At 42.1% G+C, this 20,820-nt stretch overlaps 2 protein-coding genes across 3 annotated transcripts; one reads left to right on the top strand and one right to left on the bottom strand.

Moving 5' to 3' along the window:
* Positions 1-318: 318 nt before the first annotated feature.
* On the bottom strand, positions 319-9,342 carry WDR83 (WD repeat domain 83). 2 transcript variants are annotated; one of them, XM_054977665.1, is made up of 10 exons: positions 9,300-9,342; positions 8,575-8,838; positions 7,930-8,050; positions 5,491-5,596; positions 4,412-4,460; positions 4,186-4,312; positions 2,708-2,775; positions 2,234-2,342; positions 1,801-1,915; positions 319-844 (listed from the first exon to the last, which is right to left on the bottom strand). In XM_054977665.1, exons 2-10 carry the CDS (start codon positions 8,675-8,677, stop codon positions 692-694), a joined length of 951 nt encoding a protein of 316 aa, XP_054833640.1. In that variant the 5' UTR covers positions 8,678-8,838; positions 9,300-9,342; the 3' UTR covers positions 319-691. The 2 variants fall into 2 exon arrangements, with proteins under 2 accessions (XP_054833640.1, XP_054833639.1); XM_054977664.1 differs by having other exon boundaries at positions 9,088-9,330.
* Positions 9,343-9,484: 142 nt separating this feature from the next.
* WDR83OS (WD repeat domain 83 opposite strand) lies at positions 9,485-19,694 on the top strand. Its single transcript, XM_054977779.1, has 4 exons — positions 9,485-9,754; positions 12,762-12,867; positions 18,266-18,363; positions 19,440-19,694. The coding sequence occupies exons 1-4, from the start codon at positions 9,705-9,707 to the stop codon at positions 19,504-19,506; spliced, it is 321 nt and encodes a 106-aa protein (XP_054833754.1). The 5' UTR covers positions 9,485-9,704; the 3' UTR covers positions 19,507-19,694.
* The last annotated feature ends 1,126 nt before the right edge of the window (positions 19,695-20,820 follow it).

The raw sequence follows: 20,820 nt of genomic DNA, 5'->3' as shown, positions 1-20,820 counted from the left end.
TTCTATCTAGTTGTTGCTTGAATGAATTTGAGTCATGGAGACAGGGGTATCTCTTGGTAGCTTTTTACACAGTTGGCCATTCTGTATTAATTTGGCACCTTGAAATTGGTACTGGTTTAAATGAAATGGTTTTAGTCGTTTTTTTTAACACGGTGTATCCAGAAAGTTGCGGCGGATAACCTGAAATGTAAGGAATGAGATACTCTCACATCTGTTCAGTCCATAGACTTGATGCAGTCTGGGGAAGTGAGCTCTGACACAAAAAAGCTTATGCTGAGAATGAACATTTAGTCTTTAAGGTACCACTGGGCTCCCATTTAATTTGCTATAATACACTAACATTTTATTTTTGTTATTTATAGTATGCCTTTCTCACTGGGACCCAAGGAACATAGCTACCCTGGTGAAATTACAAGACAACGTTATACTTGAATTAGTGGTTGTAATATTTAGCACTGCAAAGTGACAGGACGCATTTCAATTTTAGCAGAGGAAGAGGCCTCTCTTCTTAAACTGCTAGAAGGCATAGAAGACTTGAAGACGGAATGTCCAGTGTGTGAACAGCTCTAGTCCGATGCCCTACTCCTTCCTAGAGACAGTGAGCACATTGTGATGTTTCATAAAAGAGGTAGGTTACTGGGTTCCATCTGCTTGCATCTGGAGTTCTCAGCTCCAGCTAGATTGATGATGATCAAGCAGGTGGTCCTTCTTCCACCACATATGACTCCTCCCTCCAAAGCTGCACAAGGCCCTCTGCTGCAGTGAGTAAGCAAGCCTCTGTTGGGTGGAAGGACAGTGACTGGACTGCACTGTTGCTCACAGGTAAGCTTGCAGCCAGGGATCCCTATGAAGAGACAGAACAGTTGCAGATATAAGGGAGGCAAGAACTCCAAAGGTTACAAGTTACACATGCCCTAGTACCCAAACCTTCAGACCTGGATTATTTGCCTCATTTATAGTCTGTTTTTCTCAGAGGCTCAAGTTCAGAGTCCCATATACACTGCAGTCACCATTGCTTGCCCACTACAGAGGGCATCATCTTGTTAGATGCTCAAACAAAATGGCACCCATCCTGAGAGTACCACATCCCTCAACACTTCTGACAACGACATCTCATTAACTAATAGGGAGTCAATGAAATGTGAGGGATTTTGTACTCAGCCTCCAGTATCTTTAAAGCTACTTCCTCAACACAGAGCTATCCCTTCGCGCCCCTCTCTTCCCCCTATGATTCTACAGGATGAAGAGAGTCTAGCAGAGTCACATTGCTGGATGAGGAATGTTAGGAAGGAACATCCATGTTTAACATATCCAATGACAAGGAAAGAAATGCCAGGCAGCAGAAGAGATGCGTACTTGTGCGTGAACCTCACTGTGCCCTGCACAGATCAAAATTCTGCACTTGGCAAGGCTTTTCCAACCATCTTATGACAAAGCGCTCTGCAACCCAATGGGTGGACCACAATTACTCTCCTGCCAGGCAACTCCTAGGCTCAAAAATGCTCTGCACTAACTCTGCTGCAGCCTGCTTATGTTGTTAGCAGCCCTACCAAAACAACTAGGTCAGATAAAACACCTACTATTCCTTCCCCCAACAAGGCTAAGGAGTAGGACTTTGACATTTCCCTCTGACCACTACTAATCTGGGGGAAGCAGACTGTCATTTTCTTTCTTCACAGTTAAATATGGCCCCTGTCCACCTGAGGGGAATTGATTCTCCAGGCTCTATAGCATGCACAATACCTATAAGCTCTAATGCCATGACTCACTGAGAAGTCTCGGAAGAACAATTCTGCTCACCTCAACCAGGTCCCAGAAATACACTTTGCCATCCTCAGAGCAGCTCCCAACATGTGTGTCCCTCTCGCTCAGGCAGCAGTCCATCTTGTAGGCTACGTTCTTATGCCCTGTGTATCTAAAGATATGGGGCGGGAGGAGATGGGATGAGAATGAGAAGAATATTTCTATCATGCAGAACAGTGAAGGTCTCTCCAGCAGCCCATCTGGTCCAAGTGTGGCTGGCTTGAGTGAAGAGGTACATTGGAAATAACGGAAGGCAAAAGTCACAATGCTTATTATATATTTATTTAGAAAACTTATGTGCCACCTCTTCAGGAACCCTGAGATGGTTTACAAGAAAAGTGGGCAGCCAGTGCAGATATTCAGCACTGGGGCAATGCGATCCTTGTATCCCACCCCTGTCGACAGCCCGGCTGCTGCACTCACTACTCACTCTCCCAGCAGTTCGCCTGTATCCTTGTCCAGCAAGCGTAGTGTGGAGTCCAAGCTAGCAGCCAGCGTACATTGTCCATCTTTGCTGAAACACACGCAGGTGATGGGACCTACAATAATACAGCAGTGCTGGGTTTTATTGTTCTGTGTGCACATGTGGCAGCAAGAGGCTGAGCATAAACATTGTCCTAGTACTGCGATAGCTTTTTGCCCAATACTATGGATTCCAAGGAAGACTGATAGGGATACTGGCTTGCAGGGAGAAAGTCAACTACATGCTGTTCTGCCACTATCTGGAGCAGAGAAATAATATATGACTGAAGATGCAAAATGTGGCTTCACAACAACACTTCATGTTGTATCTGCACCAGATCTATTGAACAGGAATGGTCAGTGTCATTTCCACGGCAGGGAAAGTTAAAGGCACACATTTTAAAGGCACCAGAAGCCACAGCCTGGAATCAGGCACACTCACTTCCAATATAGTCTGAGTACAGCTCCCCAGCACGTAGGTCATAACGTCGGACACGCCCATCTACAGAACTGAGAAAGGAGAGAGAGTCATTGCTAATGGAGCAGTACTTTAAGCCTTCTAAATTCTAAAACTATAAAGCCTACATGTTGAGAAAGATAAGAGCCTACATGTTGAGATAGGATACATTTACTATTTGCATCCTTCACGTAAGTGCATATAAATTGCAAATTTTGCAGAAATTCTGCATGTAGAACTAATGTGTTTGGAGAAAAAACAACAGGTATTTGTGAACATTTTCAGCAGTTCAAGGGGAAAGCCCCTGAAGGGCTAAGAGATCAGCAACACTTGTTGAATGAAGCATTACATTCCTTCTTTCACCTGAAACTGCCATTCAAATCATTTCTCATATGAGGAAAATGAGTCTTCTGAATGTAGATATGCTAGTTGCCAAAACTGGCCTGTGAGAAGGCAGGAGCCAGGGTCCTGCTGATAGAGAACCCTCCGCTCCCGAATGACCATTAAGGAATGCAAGAGAATTTTTATTTTTTGTCCTGTTCCTCTCCCACCAGACCATGAGGAAAAACCTTCAGAACATTTAAGCTACGGCACAGGTGTGGGACTAGGGAACACTGAACATACAGAAAACTTTCTACTCAGTCAAGAACAACAGAGCAGAAAGCAAATGAACAGATAAAGCCGAGGAGAAAGACAAGAAACAAAAAGCATTTTAGAAGGCAAGACCTTTGCTCTAAAGACTAGGCTAATGATTTACTGGAAGGAAAGTACATTGTTGGTAAGAATAAAATTGATTTGTTATTTATAGTCTTTTCTCACTAAGCTTCAAGGTGGATTAATTAAATTAAACTTCCTATAGATGGAAGGAAGTCACAAAATGGAGACTGTTTGGTATACAAATGCCATGAACTGTCAACTAAAATTTAGAAGTAATTTGCTTTGACAACATGCAGAGGGGGAAACTGGGTCTGTCATGAAGTTGCAAGGCCTGTAGTGGACCGGAGGTGTTTAAAAGAGGTTATTGTTTTAAACTTTTTAAAAAAGCTTTACATGTGAACAAAAACTTAAAAAGAAAATTTTCATTTATAATAAAAGCAGTAGCATGTCAAATACAGAAGCAAAAACATAAAATGAAAAACAACCAGATGTATCCTCTGGTTTCCAAGCATTTGGTACAAACTGACCACATCTGTTCATCTAAAAAAAGGAAGCTAAAATTCTCAAATTTGTAAATGCTATAGGACTTAATGTTAAAAAGATGATGTTTTGTATTCTGTATTCCGATTGTGGTCATATGGGTCTCCCCACTGCCCCCCAAAGTTCTCAGAACCCACTACAGAGGAGCAGAAAGGGCTGGAAACACTCAGCAGGACCCAAAGAGTTTGGCTGGGGCTTGGTAGAGCAGTCGTCTCCAACTATGATAGCGCTAGTATTGGTTCTGATCTCATCTTACTCCTCCTTACCCTGTAAGGATTTCATGATCTGACACTCTCAGACTGGAGATGCCATCTTTGGCCTCATCCAGTATCTGGATGGAATCTGGTCTGCGTGAACGACAATCCCAGCAGCGGACACTGGAGTCAATAGATCCTGCAAGATAGCAGCAAAAAACAAAAACGAAACCCAGCAGGTTAAGCCAGGAAAGCAGTTCTCAGGAAACAGCGGGGCAGCAAAGGAAGCATTCCTTACCTGACATGATCACAGTAGCCTCTTCATTGAACTGGACACAGTTTACCTTCTGCCCAAAAACAAACAGGAAGATATTAGAGACAGCTGCTTTCCCAAAGGCTACATATAAACTTCCCTGCCCTTGGGAGCAGACATAAGTAGACTTTTGACTATAACCTTCTGTAAAACCCATTTCTTTCTCTCTGCTCTTATTCTCACCAATCACTTCAACCTTTCATGCTCTTGTAATTCTCACCAAGGTTTAACCTCCAGTACTACTCCCATTCCACAACACTAACATAAAAAGGACTCTTCTAGGCAATACAGAGTCATTTTTATATCATTTCTACCCTCAACTATGGTTACACATAGCTCCTGTTCTCTGCACCTCTGTAGGATGGAGACATTTTCCTGATACCCTAAAAGGACACAGGCGTGTGGTGTTCTGCCTCCTTTATGACACCTAATATTATACTGCCTCCCTGCCTTTCTTAGTGTTCCTTTAGATTTTTGCTGCCACCAAAGACCTTAGTTCTCTCTCAGTTTGACTTACAGTATAGCTATAGATTGAATGGTCAGTGTGTGGGGGTGGCTGTGAGGTAAAAAAAGGATCCTTTATTCTTGCTGAAACAGGCATTTTACTTAATCAGAAATAGAGTTTATTTGTAAGTACATATGTGTAATGGTTTCAGAATAGTTCATAAGCATGATGGTTTCAAAGCAGGTGCAGATCTTCAATCATTTATAAAAGGACAGTCACAAAAGGTTATTTTTCCATAGCTGCCACATAGGCTGATTTTATCCATAAAGTCAAACACAAGCATCTTCTCTTGCACTTCACTCACAGAATTCTCTCCTCTCACACTCACAGACACAAAATGACTGAACCTTTTCCTCTGACTAAACTCAGTTCACTCTGCCCTCTAGGGTACCACTACTGTCCACTCACAGCATGCTTCACTCACTCACCAGCCCCCCGCCCCCCGCTTTAGAGGTCTACATTTATAACCACAATAAACATATGTTCAAAAACCCACATTAAATCGCTGAAATAAAACCTAAACAAAATTTACATGACAAAACATTATAGCATGTCTTACCCCTGCATGGCCACGGAACTTGCGAATCACCTGCCCTGTAGCCACATCCCACAGCACAACTGTCTTGTCTGATCCACATGAGCAAACCTGGCTGTTGTCAAATGATCTGTGGGAGAAGATAAAAGAAACAGGGATTAGGATGGCACAGAAATATCATTTCTTGGCTTCCACATTTCCTAACCTAATTCAAGGGACCTCAGTCCCAAGGTGTTCTCAACTGAACTAAGAGCCAAAACACACGTTAAGAAAAACCTAGGCTCAGCACGTGTTCTCTTACCTCAAGGTTTGCTGGGATCTGTAGGCGTCCTGGAAGCTTAAAGTTTAGCATTTACAGAGCAGCAAAAAGGGAAAGGGAAATACAGGCGCCTGTATTTTAAGCTTTAAGCTTCCAGGACGCCTTTAAGCTTCCAGGACGCTTACAGATCCTTTAAGCTTCCAGGACTTTAAGCTTCCAGGACCCCTACAGATCTTTAAGCTTCCAGGACTCCTACAGATCCCGGCAAACCTTGAGGTAAGAGAACACGTGCTGAACCTAGGTTTTTCTTAACGTGTGTTTTGGCTCTAAGAGCACACAATTCATAGTGGGTACAGAATTCTGACAGAGAATCTCAGATTCCATTTTTAAAAAGAATACTTCTCATCATGAAAGTAGGAAAAACAAGTTTGCATGTGGAGGGGCCCATAGAGGGAAGAGAAGAGCTATATCACAAACCAGGTCTTTTACCCCATTGGTCACATCTTTTTTCTCTCTTAAGAACATAAGAACATAAGCAAAGCCATGTTGGATCAGGCCAGTGGCCCATCCAGTCCAACATTCTGTCACACACAGTGGCTAGAAATCCAGTGCCATCTAAAGGACTGTCAGTGAGGCCAGGACACCAGAAGCCCTCCCACTGCCTTCCTTCCAGCACCAAGACAACAGAGCACCACCTCCCCACAAAGAGAATACCATCTATCTCCTGTGGCTAATAGCCACTGATGGACCTCTGCTCCATATATTTGTCCAGTCCCCTCTTGAAGCTGGCAATGCTTGTAGCTGCCACCACCTCCTGTGGCAACGAATTCCATGTGTTTATCACCCTTTGTGTAAAGTAGTATTTTCTTCTATCTGTTCTAACCCGACTGCTCAATAATTTCATAGAGTGCCCACGAGTTCTTGTATTGTGAGAAAGGGAGAAAAACACATCTTTCTCTACCTTCTCTAACCCGTGCATTATCTTGTAAACCTCTATCATGTCTCCCCTCAGTCGTCTTTTCTCCAGGCTAAAGAGCCCCAAGCGCCTCAATCTTTCCTCATGTATAGAGAATCTTGCATAGCGATAGTTCACATCACTGCATCTGATGAAGTAGACTCAAGCCAACAAAAGCTTAACTTACAATAAACTTGTTAGTCTTTAAGGTGACAGAACTATTTCTTTGGTGATCAGTGGGTAGCATTAATGCAGGAATTCTCACTAGGTAGAATTGGGGTCAGGTGCATCAGTGAGCAATGTCATTTCCAGCAAATCATAGTGTGCTGCCTCAGACACTAAGATGTCACTTCCAGTTTTTGCTAGAAGAGACTACATGCACTGGAGTGATGCCAGCACAGCCATCCCATTTCCCCCTATTGTTCTCACCCTAGCCGCGGAAGTACCAGTGGGAAACTGGTATAAACAGTAGGAGTTTTCCTGCTGTAAGGGAGATCTGGCCTGTCTACTCCTCACACCCCCTGGGAAGAGGGAAAGCCTGAAGGAGGAATGCAACCATTCAATGACTAAGTAAAGTGCTGGTGCTTACCAGTCTTTCTGATCCTCCAGTGGAAAACTCCTTCATTTGAATGAGGGCCGCCAGCAAGAAGCCCTTACCTTACAATGGCCCCACCCACCTTCTAAAAAGTTCAGCAGGTATCAAGAAAAGTGGGCACCAGATGAGGGAAAACCCTGTATTATGGTATAATTAATAACTATCTATTTCACTGGGTAAATAGCAGAAACAGAATGTGTTTTTCAAAATATGGATGGATCCTGCCTATTATTCCTAGAAGAGAGGATGGCACAATTTTTGCTAACTCCTTCCTCCTGCAGCAGCCCAGAACAACCCTAAAAATGCTGCTCCTGGAAGACAAGAGATGTCTCTTGTGTGTGGTGGTGGTGGGGAGAGACTAGTGAAACCCACACCACACTCTCTGTGTTCACCCATGGAAATGCTAAGCGGGGTCCAAGTCTACGAACATGCATCTGTTTAATTTGCCCATTACATACAGGTCAAAGATTTCAGTTCTTTAATAGTACAGCTTTTTATTTTATACACAGTTCTACCTATCATGGGTGTGGACAAAGCTCAAAAGTTATGAGACAACCTAGACAGTGGCTGCTTATCATTTCAATTTTGCAGAAAAATATTTCACAGAAAATGCCCTTTCTTAACAAAAGTGGATCCCTCCCCCTTAGCTCTTACCCTGCTGCATCCAGCACCTCATAGCCATGACCACTGTAGGTCTTGAGAAGAGTTCCTTTATGGGGGTTCCAGAGCTTGAGTGACTTGTCACTGCCACAAGTGAGACAATAATTCCCATCCACTTGGGGAAAGAGAAAGGAAAAATTAAGAATCACTAGACACCACCATTTAATCAAGCTACTGAGTACAATTTAAATTCAAAACTAGCTTTCTTATATAACTTAAGCAAAACAAAACAAGTGCCACTTAGTAAAATAAACTAGGTCCAGGCAGTATGTCTTCCTTTCTATTTCCTAATTTCTGTTCTACCAGACTGCATCTCCCAACAAGCAGTGCTTCCAATGCTGTTAGTTACAGCCTATACTAAGAACACCATAATTATCCTGTCCAGTGTTCCAGCCTGTGCTGTCGTCCGTTTACATTACACAGATCACACCATCTCCATGCAGTCACAAAATCCACATCCTGGAGCATAGGACCTCCTCACACCCATTGCAATAGCTTTCTTCATCTAATGAATCACAAAAAATTGATGTCACACAATAGATCCCAACTTCCTTGTAGACCATAAAACGTTCTCTTTCGTAGCTTTTCCAGCCCTATTATATAACAATCTCCATTGTGTAGGATTGAGAATGCACTCACCATTGAACCGTACAGCCCTGACAGCTCCCTGTTTACATTCCCAGGTGCTCACCAGTTTCTTAGGCAGCTCAGGTTTCTTTGGTTTGGGTTCTGGAAAAGCCATTATGGAGAAAAGTAACTTCCTTCACAAGCGATGCTCCCATACACTTGAAGATACAGCAACATCCAGTGCAGAGTTTCACGCATCAGGAATATCCCAGACTGAATTGAAGGGTTAGGAATGCTTTGCTTTTGGTAGAATTATCAACTTGGAACACCACCTTACTGCAAAACAACACAGAGCACTTGGCTGGAAATCAGTCTTCAACGCTGAAATCCACCCAAGCTACCATAGCCTTTAGAATGAGACACTGCATCTCTAAAATGGGGTGCCTACTCCAGATTACTTAACGTTACCTTATACTACAGTACATTCGGTCAGCCGTCTAGATCCCTCTCTCCACCACCCCACTCCAAACTAGTTAACAATATTTTTGTAGTCTCAACTAAGTATACAAATCTAGGGTTTCTTACATTTTTCGAGAGCCGCCTGCAAACTCTCTCACCATCCCTATTGTCTTAAAATCTCTCGATCTATAGCTAGTTGAAGCCAACTCTAGTTCTTTTTACAGGGAAATTCGAGCAGTCCCACACCCCACTTAATAGAATACTGGCCTAATTGCGACCTTAATTGAACCCTCTTACTACAGCTTCCTTAAATCTTTAATGCCTACAACAAACCCAACCTAAACACTGGAGATGGGGGAATACAGGAAAAGCACCGCGTCCATCCCAATTGGCTTCCCAGGGCGTATAGCTGCCATGCGTTGGTTCCGCGTCATTTCTGCGTGTTCCCCGCCCCCTTCAGTCGCGCAACCAGACATTTCCCCGAGAAAAGGCAGTTCCAACGTTTTTTGAATCAGATGAATGAGGGTCACCACCTGGAAGTAAAATAAGAGAGGACCCCAGAGATACACTGACGACATTTATTCTAGCATAAGCTTTCGCGTACCAGAGCTTGTTTTACCGTTTGGAACTAAACCTTTTGAGTTCTGCGGTGTTACTGTATGTATTGCTCCCCATGGGGCTAAAAGGAAACGGAAGCTGAAGCTGTTGAAGCGGCTGCCTGAAGTAGCCTGGGACGCTTTGCGATGTCCAGCAACAACATGGCGGATCCGCGGCGGCCTAACCGCGTGCTCAGGTCAGCAATGGTCGGGGCCTGGGTATTACCGAGGCAGTGGCCCGGCAAGGGCACAGGAGTCGCAGAGCACCGAAGGAAATAGTGTTGAGTTGAGGATTAGAGTGCTACGAAAGAGGGCGCTGAGGTGCATGGAGTCACCATGAAGGTAGCCCGGAAGGCAATGGGGTCACTATGGCAACGAGTTAGGGAGGGCGAAAAAAGACGGCCAACGCTGTTGACATTGTGAATGGCTAGGCAAAATAGCATTGCAGTAGACAGACCACCACCGTCGCGGCAGAAGGAGGGTCTTAGGGCAGAGGCGGTGGGAGCCTGAGGGGCTTATCTTGACGATCAAAGCGAACTCCAAACTTTAGTCTCAGTTCAGAGGTCTACAGGTCCACACAAAGATGTGTGTGGGGCTGCCTCGGGGTGGGTGGTGCTTTTAATCTGGGAAGATGTGCCTTTCAGGACCGGAGAGTAGATTTCCACGTTATTATTATTTAATTAAAAGGCTTAATAGTGATAGGTCTTTAGTGTATTAGAAAGAGGAGGCCTTGATCGATTGGATCACTTTTTTAAAAGCTACATGATTATTCCAGTGATGTAGGATAACTACAGAACTGTCAAAACCTTTACAAAATGGCAAGATCAGCTTGTATCATTTGTTACATCACAGACACTAATAGGTGTGATAATATTTGCATAATCACATTTCATAGGTGGACAGTTTCACAATCCGTAGTGGGGGAGAAGCTTGACTTTTTGACAAAATAATACAACATGAGCATTTGGACATTGTATATTTGGATCCTTCTTCAACAAGTGCATACTAGCTGTGCATCAAGTGTACTCTGTGTAGTAGTGATATAAAATAGACGATGGATTGAAATCTGCTTCCTTGGCTAAATATTGCAAATTATAGGCCTAGGCTCAAATCCTGCGAAAGCAAGCTCTGCTTATGTCATTATGAAATCCAGCATGGATTTCGCCACTAATTTAAGGTCCTGTTGATTTCAAAAGAAGTAAACTGTGAGTAACTTTCTACTGGTTGCAGCAGGGCGTATGATAGGAATATTCCCCTTATATACTGTGTCATTACTGTATGATAGGTATGTATTAAATTTAACAAGTCCACATAAACCAACAGCAGGGACGGTTTTCGATCTGAGAAATAACCCAGATAATGATGAGATTAAAGAAACAAGATTAAAACATTAAAGTGAATAGTAATCTCCATTGGGTAGAAATGTTGCCATGTAAAGTATTTTTGGTCAATAAGCAAAGACATTGCGAGTAAAAAGAACATATAACCAGCTAGATGTTTTTTAAAAGTTTGTCATTCTGGGAGGAGCAGTCTCCCTGTTATTTTGGAGCTGAACATTTAAATAAATTGCTAACAAACATATTCAAGGCAAGCATATTAGAACTGTTTGGATTTGGTAATTAAAAGAGTGGTTTTTCTTTTGTCTGTTTGAATGTTGTCCTTTTCACTGTAGAATCTATGCTAGGAGAGTCTAATTGGCTGAGGCTGTGAAGAGAAACTGAACAGTATGGTAAAAACATATATGGATTGAGATCTTACCAGACAGTGCATGTGGATGGGCTTAGTATGTTTGGGGTAAACGAGCAAATTGCACTAGCTAGCCAGTTTGCATTAACTTAATCCTTTGCCATATTCATTTATTTAATTCATACCCCCACCTTTGTCCCTATGGGGGATCTAAAACACTTTGCTTCATTCTCCATTTTATCTTCTCAGCACCCCTTTGAGGTAGTTTAGACTAAACGTGTATAACTGGCTCAAGATCACCTAGCAAGCTTTTAAGGAAGAGGGGTATTCGAATTTGGGTCTTCCAGATTCTAATCTGACACTCTAACCACTGTACCACAGTGCCTCACTTGCAATCAGGATGAAGAACTTTCTTTTCCTACCCCCTACCAAAGGGCTACATGGCAAACTTTGCTCTGAAAAAAGATGTTCACATCTTTAGGCAGACATTCATTCTTGCTCCCTTTTACGCAAGTTCTTCTCCATCTGCATAATTTTATTTCAGCTGTGCAAAATAACTATAAAGATGTATGGAGGGATGCCCTTAATATTATTTCATCTTACTACTTAGAAACTCCAGCTGTGGGCCAATATTTTCCCACCCTTAACGTTAGCTGGCTTCTGGTAGGGTTGCCTACATACACCTCATACTGAGATGGTTGGCCATGGTTCAAAACACAGTTCTTTTTCTCAATTAAGATTGCTCATAAGCCTTTAGAAATAGCATGCACATTTCTCAGTTTTGGGGCATTGGTTAGTTATACAACCCATTGAATGACTTGTGAGAACTGGATCTACAAGTATGGAGTTGAATTCTGCCTTTTTCCCTAATAAAAATAAGACTGCCTTCTCCTGGGTTAAGCAAATGGCCTCCATTTTGAATCTGAAATGGCCATGGAACAATTTAAGGAAGATGTTTTTGTGTTTTAAGAGTTGTGAAGTGTACATTGTGAGAGATAATGGCATTGGAGGTATTGGCACTACTTCTTCTCACATAGGCCTTTTTTTTCCATGGGTGATTTTTGCTGCATTTGGCCCCATACCTCTCCAGGTTTCTTCTGAATTCCGAATGAGTAACTCCCCCTACAGATTTCAATGTGGCGTTTCAAGAGTTTGCTTCTGAGTTTTCTCCTCACATAGAAAAAGCATAGGCACAAAAGGCGCAGGCAGAAAACTCGAAAGTGAACCCTTGAAACGCTGCATTGAAATCTGAAGGGGGAGTTAATTGTCTGGAATTTAGAAGGAAACCCAAAGAGGTGAGACAAACATGGCAAAAATCGCTCATGCAAAAAAGGCTATAGATATAGACCTGTACTCTGAATGCTGAACTGAAACAGCCTGAAAAATGTTCGTTAGCAGGGAAATGTTATCTATATCTTGGTCCAGTCATGATATTGCTGTGGATAGAGCTAATGTTTTATTTTCAAGAATAATATAGTATTTTCTTTCTCTCACAATGAGTAATTCTTCTACTTGTAGGTACAAGCCTCCATCTACAGAGAATAATCCTACCTTGGAAGACCCTACACCAGATTACATGAATCTACTGGGAATGATTTTCAGTATGTGTGGCTTGATGCTGAAGGTAAGCAGTAGGTGGTTAGCCTTTGATCTCATGGCATCAAAGATACCGATTTCACAAATCAAGCACAATGTTCTTTCAGATGCTCATTACTATATAACTACTAAAATGATATGGTCTGGTATAGTTCTACAAAATTTCAGATGATTAGTCATAAACACTCCCAGATTAGTTATATTTGGAAGAAATGTATGGATTACATTATTCTAGTTCACAAGATCCACAGTGTTTCCTTCTTACCTGTTTTAAGATGGGTTTATTTATTTTTATTAACTTATTTTACGTTATTTTTAGTCCACCTTTCTCAATGAGACTCAAGGCAGTTTTACACAGTGTGAGTTGGTACAGTTTCATGCACATTTCAACATGGTCTACAGATACAAATTTGCAAGGATTTAAAACCAGCAGAAATCTAGTTCAGAAACAGAGAAATGCTGAAACAGAGCATAAGCATTTTTAAGATACATTAAACAACAGAAAGCAACCTAGAACTACCTGATAGGACCATACACAAGGTTCAGTTGTTTGAACCTAGACCATCTCCATTTCTCCACCATTTAAGTGTGGGGATAATAATAACATATATTGTCGAAGGCTTTCACGGCCGGAGAACAATGGTTGTGGATTTTCCGGGCTGTATAGCCGTGGTCTTGGCATTGTAGTTCCTGACGTTTCGCCACAGCTGCTGGCAAAACGTCAGGAACTACAATGCCAAGACCACGGCTATACAGCCTGGAAAATCCACAACAACCAATAATAACATACTTTGTAAATCACTCTGAGTGGGCGTTAAGTTGTCCTGAAGGGTGGTATATAAATCGAATGTTGTTGTTATTATTACTAGATCTTCCAAAGCTACTGTGTCTTTGGCCTAGGCTTTTCATATAGTAATAACACAAGAACAGCACATGGACAATATAGCTTCACCAAGCCCCCCTGACTGGAACTGATTGCTAAGAACTAATTAGTGATAACATAGTGCTTCAGATCATGTTAATGAAGTTTCCAGCAATTAGAACTACAAAAGACATATTAGTGAGTTTTAATGGCTTTGGAAGAAAACCAAAATGATAGCACAAGGCAGTGTAATGTACACTGTTAAAGGAAGCTCTTTTAATTGAATATTCACTGTGTCTCTTTCCTGCAGTAGGTAAAACAGTTGTATCAAACACTATAGGTTTTGTTCTGTGGAAGGAGTCTGACTTGCAATTAGAAATAAAGACTTTTGAACAAGAGTACATCTCTTTTCTAGATAAGGGAGGATACAAAACTATAGAAGGGCATGAACTACAATCACCAACCAAATCCTTGAATTATGATGAGTTAATAATTACAATAGTAATTAAGATTCACCTATAAATTCCAGAATCAAGATATATATTAAAATATAGCAGGAATTATCAATCTCTGCTGGTGTATTGATTTACAAACACGAATTTTTATTTCATTTGATATTGCACTCTGGATGGAGGACCTGTATGTGCAGTTATATCAAAACATATGGCATAGCATTTTAAGGTCTAAAGTCAATCTTTAAAATTAAAATGGTCTTTTTCATATAAGGTTAATCAGTTCAGAGATGGCTGGAGCAATCCCAACGCTCAGATGCCACATGGTGCCAGCATATCTAGCTGGTATCCTGTGCTCTTCCAGTAGAGAAAAAGATATTTTAAAAAGGAAAGAATGGAGAATAGAACAACTGTAGTGGAGTCCATAGCAACACCCACCAATTGCCAGGTAGCATGCGGACCGCACCCTCATGCTGACTGTATAAGAAAGCAGCCAAGCAGTGTGCAGCAGTGCTGAAATGCTTCCCTGACTTCACTCTGCTACACACACACATGCCCCAAACCAAGAAAAGGAACAAAGGAAACATTGCACCCTCTGCTGTAGGGCAGATAATGACATGCCCAATAGGAGTTTTGTTAACACAGATGAGTGTGGGAATCCCCTCCTGCAAATGCCCCTCCAGCCTTTGATAGGCTGACATGCAAGGAGAGGGAGCATGGCTAATCCAACTATATAATCACTGGGACGTTTCCATAGCTCACTCAGCAGGGCAAACTCCCACAGAAAGATCCTCACTTTCCCAAGGCAAGGGCTCATGTCTCTGTGGATGGGAAGGAAAATGCCTTGAGCGGTATTTTGCAAAGTAAGATGATATTGTGCTCTCAGCATTTGATGTGGTACAGTCTGTCTAATTCACTTAAAAGTCTGGAAGATGTTAGATCCTGCAGTAAGGCCGAGGAAGCAAGTCCATTTGGAGTCAAGTGCTTCTCCCCCCCCCCCCCCATCTTATATGGAAATTTTATTTGGCCATGCAAATCTATTCCTCAGTAACCTTGTGGCTGGACTAATGACATATACTTTACATGGGGCTGCCATGAAGACAATTAGAAAACTTGAACTTATACAACATACAGCAGCTTGTTTGTGATTTGAAGCTAGCTACAAATCACTTGTTTTATCTTTGAGAATACTTCATTCACTGTTTGTTGGCTTCCAAGTTCAGTTCAGCATGCTGGTTGGTTATTACCTGCGTGAGCGAGCCCAAGGCCATAAAAGGCTTTATATATACAGGACTGCTTCTCCCAGTGGACTCCTTTACATCAGCTCCACTTTGTGGATGAAAGCTTTTTGTGAATGCCATCATGCGGACAAGTTAAAAATGCTGCTGCCTGCTTTAGAGTTTTATCTATAATGATCCATATCTTGTGGAATGGCTTCCAATTTGTTAATTTTCCAGAAGATTTGCAAGCTTGAATTGTTCAGATAGGTGAAGCAGAAAGGACCTTTTATCTGGTTTCTAGGCTGGAATTTTGGGTTTGATTTGTTATGTGTACTGTATGGCAAGGTGTGTTGTTGTTTTATTTTGTTTTTATCTTAATTCCTGTTTTTTGAAGAAATGCAGAGTAAAAATGCCATAAATAAATATTTGGATACCCAAATGGGCAGATAGGAAAACCAGCATATCATGGGGCATTTGGGGATTCTCCATTGGCACTGGTGTCAAAATCTGCCATATGTATAAAAATAGGAAAGACAAGAGGAGGGACCACAAGTTTCCCCTCCGTCCAACCCCCACTATCCACAGATCAGGGCCACTTGGCTATTAGTATATGAGATATTTGATTACAGAGCAAAAGTAATGCTGTGGAGTAGCACGGGCTTAGCATGTATGACACTCCAGATACTGGCAGCCCTGGAAGGAATCCCATACATAGCTGAGATTTTGCACTATCAGCCTCAGTCATTGAGGAAGGTCTCCTGCTGATTGGCTATGTCAAAATCCAAGCCCTTTGCTTAGTACCTTCTCATGTAGACATCCCTCAGCTGCACTGAGGAGATTCATTACCATTCCTTGTTCCTATTCATCACAGCACCCATCATGGGGCTTGTGCTGGCATAAGTTGCTATGAACAGCACTTCACATCCTGGCTTTAAGATTGTACTCCTAGGCAGCAGTCCTAAGCAGACATGAGTTGCAGTTCATTCAGTGGGGCTTACTCCCAGGAAATGGCTCTTAGGTTTGCTGCTTTAATCACTGTTTGGAAAAAAAAAACCCTAAGTAGCCATCAAAAGGTAAAAAATGTCCGACTCATAGCATCAGTTCAAACATTACTATTATGGTGTCGGGATAAACTCATTCTTAAAGGTTGCCTGCATTAACTACTGCTGTTCTCATCTCCATAGATGTGAGAATTAAATGATGATAAGGGCACTACAAACCTGTTGTATCCAGTCTAATATCAAAGTGACATCCTGCATACTACATTTTATATTACATATTATTTAAAAAGCATTCAGCTCCATCTTTTCTTTATTTAAAGTAAAAATTCAGAAAAATGTCTTTTTGTATCTTAAATATCACAGTTAACTTGAACAAGCAGGGGACCCCTCCCCTTTATTTCCTCTTTCTCTTCCCTGAAAGTCCTTATCTCTTCTCCCCTTTCCCTGTCCCCTCTCCACCCACCAGCCAACCTACCTTTGTCTTCCTCTCCCCATCTTTCATTTTCACTTCTTTCCTTCCCCTGGCAGCCTTTCCCTGGGAAAAGTCTGGCCAAGTTGTGTGGTGGGAAACCTGCAAGGACTTGCAAGGGGCACTCAGGTTCCCATGCATCCTCCTCCCTGTACTATTTCCTCTATCCCTCCTCCCAGCAGCCCCCATAACCCCACATTTCTCTGCTTCCTTTTCTCCACCCACCCACCCACATTTATTCACTCCCCATCTTCGGCTGTATTTATTCATTTATACCCCACCTATTCCCACATTATGGACCTAAAGCAGCTTACATAATTCTCTTCCATTATATCTTCACAATAACCCTGTGAGGTCAGATAGGCTCTATGTGTATGTCTCTGTGTGTTTGTGGCTGGCCCAAGGTCACCCAGCAAGCTTCCATGACAAAAGCGATGATCCAAACCAGGGGTCCCAGATCCCAGTCTGAAACTTTAACCACTACACCACACTGGCTTTCGTGGAGTAGCTAAGCAGCAGGGCCTGGGTGAGTCATACAAATCACGTGGTAGCAAATCATGTGGTGCTTGCTGCCAGCCCTGGCCCCAATGAATTCTCCCTCAAAGGCCAAAACAGTCCTGAAAAGGGTCTTGCCCCCTCCCTCTTTCTTTTACTGACAAAAATCAAGGCTTGAACTGGCAGTACTGTTGTGATTGCATAGCAATGGCCACAGAGGCTGTTCATTTCTTAAAGCTAAAGGTGCTGGTTCTTCTATTTGGGTTTTTTAAACTACCCTCCGTCAGTCTATTCTTTTTTTAGATTTCAGATTTTTCTGCATACCTAGAGTTTTTCTCAGGTTTGTAGAAAGATCTGTCTAGTCTGCTCATGGCTCCAGTCCCCCAATTTAAGTATCCACAAATTTGGCTGTGTTGGTAGAAGTAGATATATTTGTATCTATTTCAATGTGTGTGTTAACAAAATTTTAAACTACATGAACATTGACTAATTCCTTATCTCTCTCTTCAGGTTCTCCGTAGTTGGTTTTTCTGACATAAATCAGATTACAAAAGCACACAGTTGCATACTCTTTTTTTTGTTGGGTTCTTAAGTCACTGTAGCCTTTAATTTGTAGAGTCTGAGAACACACTGAACGCTCTTGACATTACAAATGCCCAAGAATCATGTGGTCATCTTATTGTTTGAGAGATAGGAGTGTACTATTAATACATTCTAGTTTTCTAGAAGCCAAGTATATTTAATTGCTTGTGTGGCCACTGAATTTAAGTGAGCATAGTCTAGCAAAATTATCCCTCTTTAGAAGTGAATCCAATTCTTAACTTTACTAGAAGAGCAAGGCTGAGTGTTTTTGATCATGTTATTGTACTGCTAAATCCTTGTGATTCTATTGAGGGTTTCTCTGTGTTTATCTCATGGTGTCTGCAGCTAAAGTGGTGTGCCTGGATTGCTGTCTACTGCTCATTTATCAGCTTTGCTAATTCAAGGAGCTCAGAAGACACCAAACAGATGATGAGCAGCTTCATGTGAGCCATCTTCTCAATTCTTTCCCCTTTTTGATTCCTGACTAAATATCTCCTTTGCTGCTGCTGACTAAAGATAAAGTGTTACCTTTCATAAATACCTAAGGAAGTTCAAACATCCCAGCTGTGTGAAAATGCAGAGTCCGATTGGCAGCCAGGTCTAAATTTTCTATTTGAAGAATCTGCAAAACTTGAGGCACACTGCTACCTTCCAGTGTTTTTTAAAAATGCAGGTTTCCATGGAAAACCTCATGCAGTCTTTGATCTAGTGAAAAACAACTGTTAATGGTCCATGGCCCCAGGGAGGCCCGCCTAGCGTCGACCAAAGCCAGGGCCTTTTCGGTCTTGGCTCCAACGTGATGGAACGCTCTGTCTGATGAGACCAGGGCCCAGCAGGATCTGTTATCATTCCACCACGCCTGTAAGATGGAGCTGTTCCACCAGGCATATGGTTGATGCTGGGTTGGGCCCCTGCCGACTGAATAGGGTAGAACAGAGCCCTCCCTATCAAAACATCCACCTCCAAACAAACTTTAGTGACAGTAGAAATGGTTTAACTGAATTTAGTGCTGTGCTGTATTTGTATTTTAAATATTTATATTGTATTTGTTTTTAACTGTAAATTTTTAATGTGCATAAATGTAATCCGCCCTGAGCCTACTAATGTGGGGGAGGGCGGAATAGAGATCGAAACAAATAAATAAATAAATTCTGTGCAGCCAGGTTCTCACTACAGAGAATGTTTTTTTTCTACTTGCTTCTATTTACATCACCCTGTACCAACTTGAACCACACCCTCTTCACAACAGGGACACTGCTTCTGTGGCACTTTCCATTGCTTACTCACAGTGGTCTTTCCTGTATGTGTGCATGCTTCCTGAAACACAGTGATGATTATGTGTACTATGGAGAATGTTTTTGGCTAACCTATCTTATATAGGTTTTTAGAATTGAAACACATTTTGGAATTCTTCTATCATATTTAGTAATTCATTCTGTTAATATCAACACTTGGTTGCTATTGACAAAGTAATAGTAGGACTATACTCTAATTGTCTCTTTCCCTCTTTTGTCTCCAGGCTGTCTATCTCTGCAGTGGTGATGTCCTATTTGCAAAATCCTCAGCCCATGTCTCCTCCTTGGTGAAAGGATAACACTTCTCCATAGAGTTCTGCTCTTATAGAGCAGAAAGTAGTCCTTGTTGAGGGGAGAGGACATTTTTCTCAGGCAATCCATTTGCATTTGCACAAGCAAAGTGTTGCATAATTTGGGAGTACTCATTTAGATGTCAATAAAATGATGGCTATTAAAAATGCTTTGGGTGCAATGCCAAATTGACTCACTTGTGTTAATAGTGTATTTTGCTCAAGCACCAGTTCAACTCTCAGCCAAGCAAATAAACACAGAGAGCTCTCACCACATTTCCCAGACTGCTGGAGTTGGCTGTCAAGTTTAGAAGGAAATAAAGCTGTGGTTCAGACCACTCTAACAACCCGCATCAATTATTAGCCGTCCTCCATGTCTATGTGCTTTTATGTGTATTTTAAATGCTTTTTTAATGTTTGAAATGTTTTAATGTTCACTGCCTTGTGGACCCTGAATTGGGTGGAAAGGTAGCATAGAAAAGTTTTAAATAAAGGTGAAGGAAGCTTTGCTTTCCGCACCAACTATCAGAGTCAAAGTGAGTGAAATGGTGGCTGGGAAAATATCTTTCATGTTGTTATGTATCTCCATGCTGTTTGGCAGCTTCCCATTATAGTCGGATGTCAGATCAGGAGTGCTGTAGAAGCATGTAATCAGACAGCTTTTAACATGCAGCACGGAATTCTGCTAAGGACTTGTGTACGAGAGCTATGTGATACAGGAGGCCCTCCACTGATCTAAGTGGGGGCAAAACAGAGATGGGAATCCTGGCCACTCTCATTATATTAATCAATCAATCACCTCTTATATAATCTATACACTTCTTTCTCAGTGTAGTTTAAAAGTGGCAATATGATTGTTTCTACATGATGCATGTTTTATGTACGAGATGATTGACATTTGTGCTGAACTAGGATTATAGAAGGCAAGGGTGACAGTTACTTTTCTGTAACTAATTTAAAGGGTTTGTCTTAGCAGCACTCTTTACACAAAGAAGGATCAAATATCAGCAAAAGGCTTTGGGGCACTAGGCCTGTCGCTTACTTCAAGACACTGTTCTTTGGCTAAATTCCAGAGTCTGGAATGCAGCTGTTGGCTCATGCCTGCTCCCCTCCCCCACTGCTATTTTCTGGCTTCCAGACAAATCCTCCTCCCCCCAGTACCTCCTGCTGTACTCCTCCTGAGGAGATGGGGGAGTGGCAGAGCTGGAGTATAAAGCAAAGGGGGCTCCGGATGAGGGGCGCTGTGTGTGGTAGCGGAAACCTGCAGTGGGATTATAGGTCAATTGGGGGAGGGGGCGCTTGCGAGGGAGATCAA

The sequence above is a fragment of the Eublepharis macularius genome, chromosome 4 (genome assembly GCF_028583425.1).
Source record: "Eublepharis macularius isolate TG4126 chromosome 4, MPM_Emac_v1.0, whole genome shotgun sequence".
In the NCBI taxonomy this organism is placed as follows: domain Eukaryota; kingdom Metazoa; phylum Chordata; class Lepidosauria; order Squamata; family Eublepharidae; genus Eublepharis; species Eublepharis macularius.
This window is presented reverse-complemented; position numbering and strand designations above follow the sequence as displayed.

What these genes read in the sequence shown, in the direction of transcription:
- WDR83OS (XM_054977779.1), top strand. Translation starts at nt 9,705, where the DNA reads ATGTCCAGCAACAACATGGCGGATCCGCGGCGGCCTAACCGCGTGCTC. An exon ending in CGGCCTAACCGCGTGCTCAG is followed by an intron (nt 9,755 to 12,761) that starts GTCAGCAATGGT and finishes TTCTACTTGTAG; the next exon opens with GTACAAGCCTCCATCTACAG. An exon ending in TGTGTGGCTTGATGCTGAAG is followed by an intron (nt 12,868 to 18,265) that starts GTAAGCAGTAGG and finishes TGGTGTCTGCAG; the next exon opens with CTAAAGTGGTGTGCCTGGAT.
- WDR83 (XM_054977665.1), bottom strand. Translation starts at nt 8,677, where the DNA reads ATGGCTTTTCCAGAACCCAAACCAAAGAAACCTGAGCTGCCTAAGAAA. An exon ending in GAGGTGCTGGATGCAGCAGG is followed by an intron (nt 5,597 to 7,929) that starts GTAAGAGCTAAG and finishes CTTCTCCCACAG; the next exon opens with ATCATTTGACAACAGCCAGG. An exon ending in ATTTCTGGGACCTGGTTGAG is followed by an intron (nt 845 to 1,800) that starts GTGAGCAGAATT and finishes GTCTCTTCATAG; the next exon opens with GGATCCCTGGCTGCAAGCTT.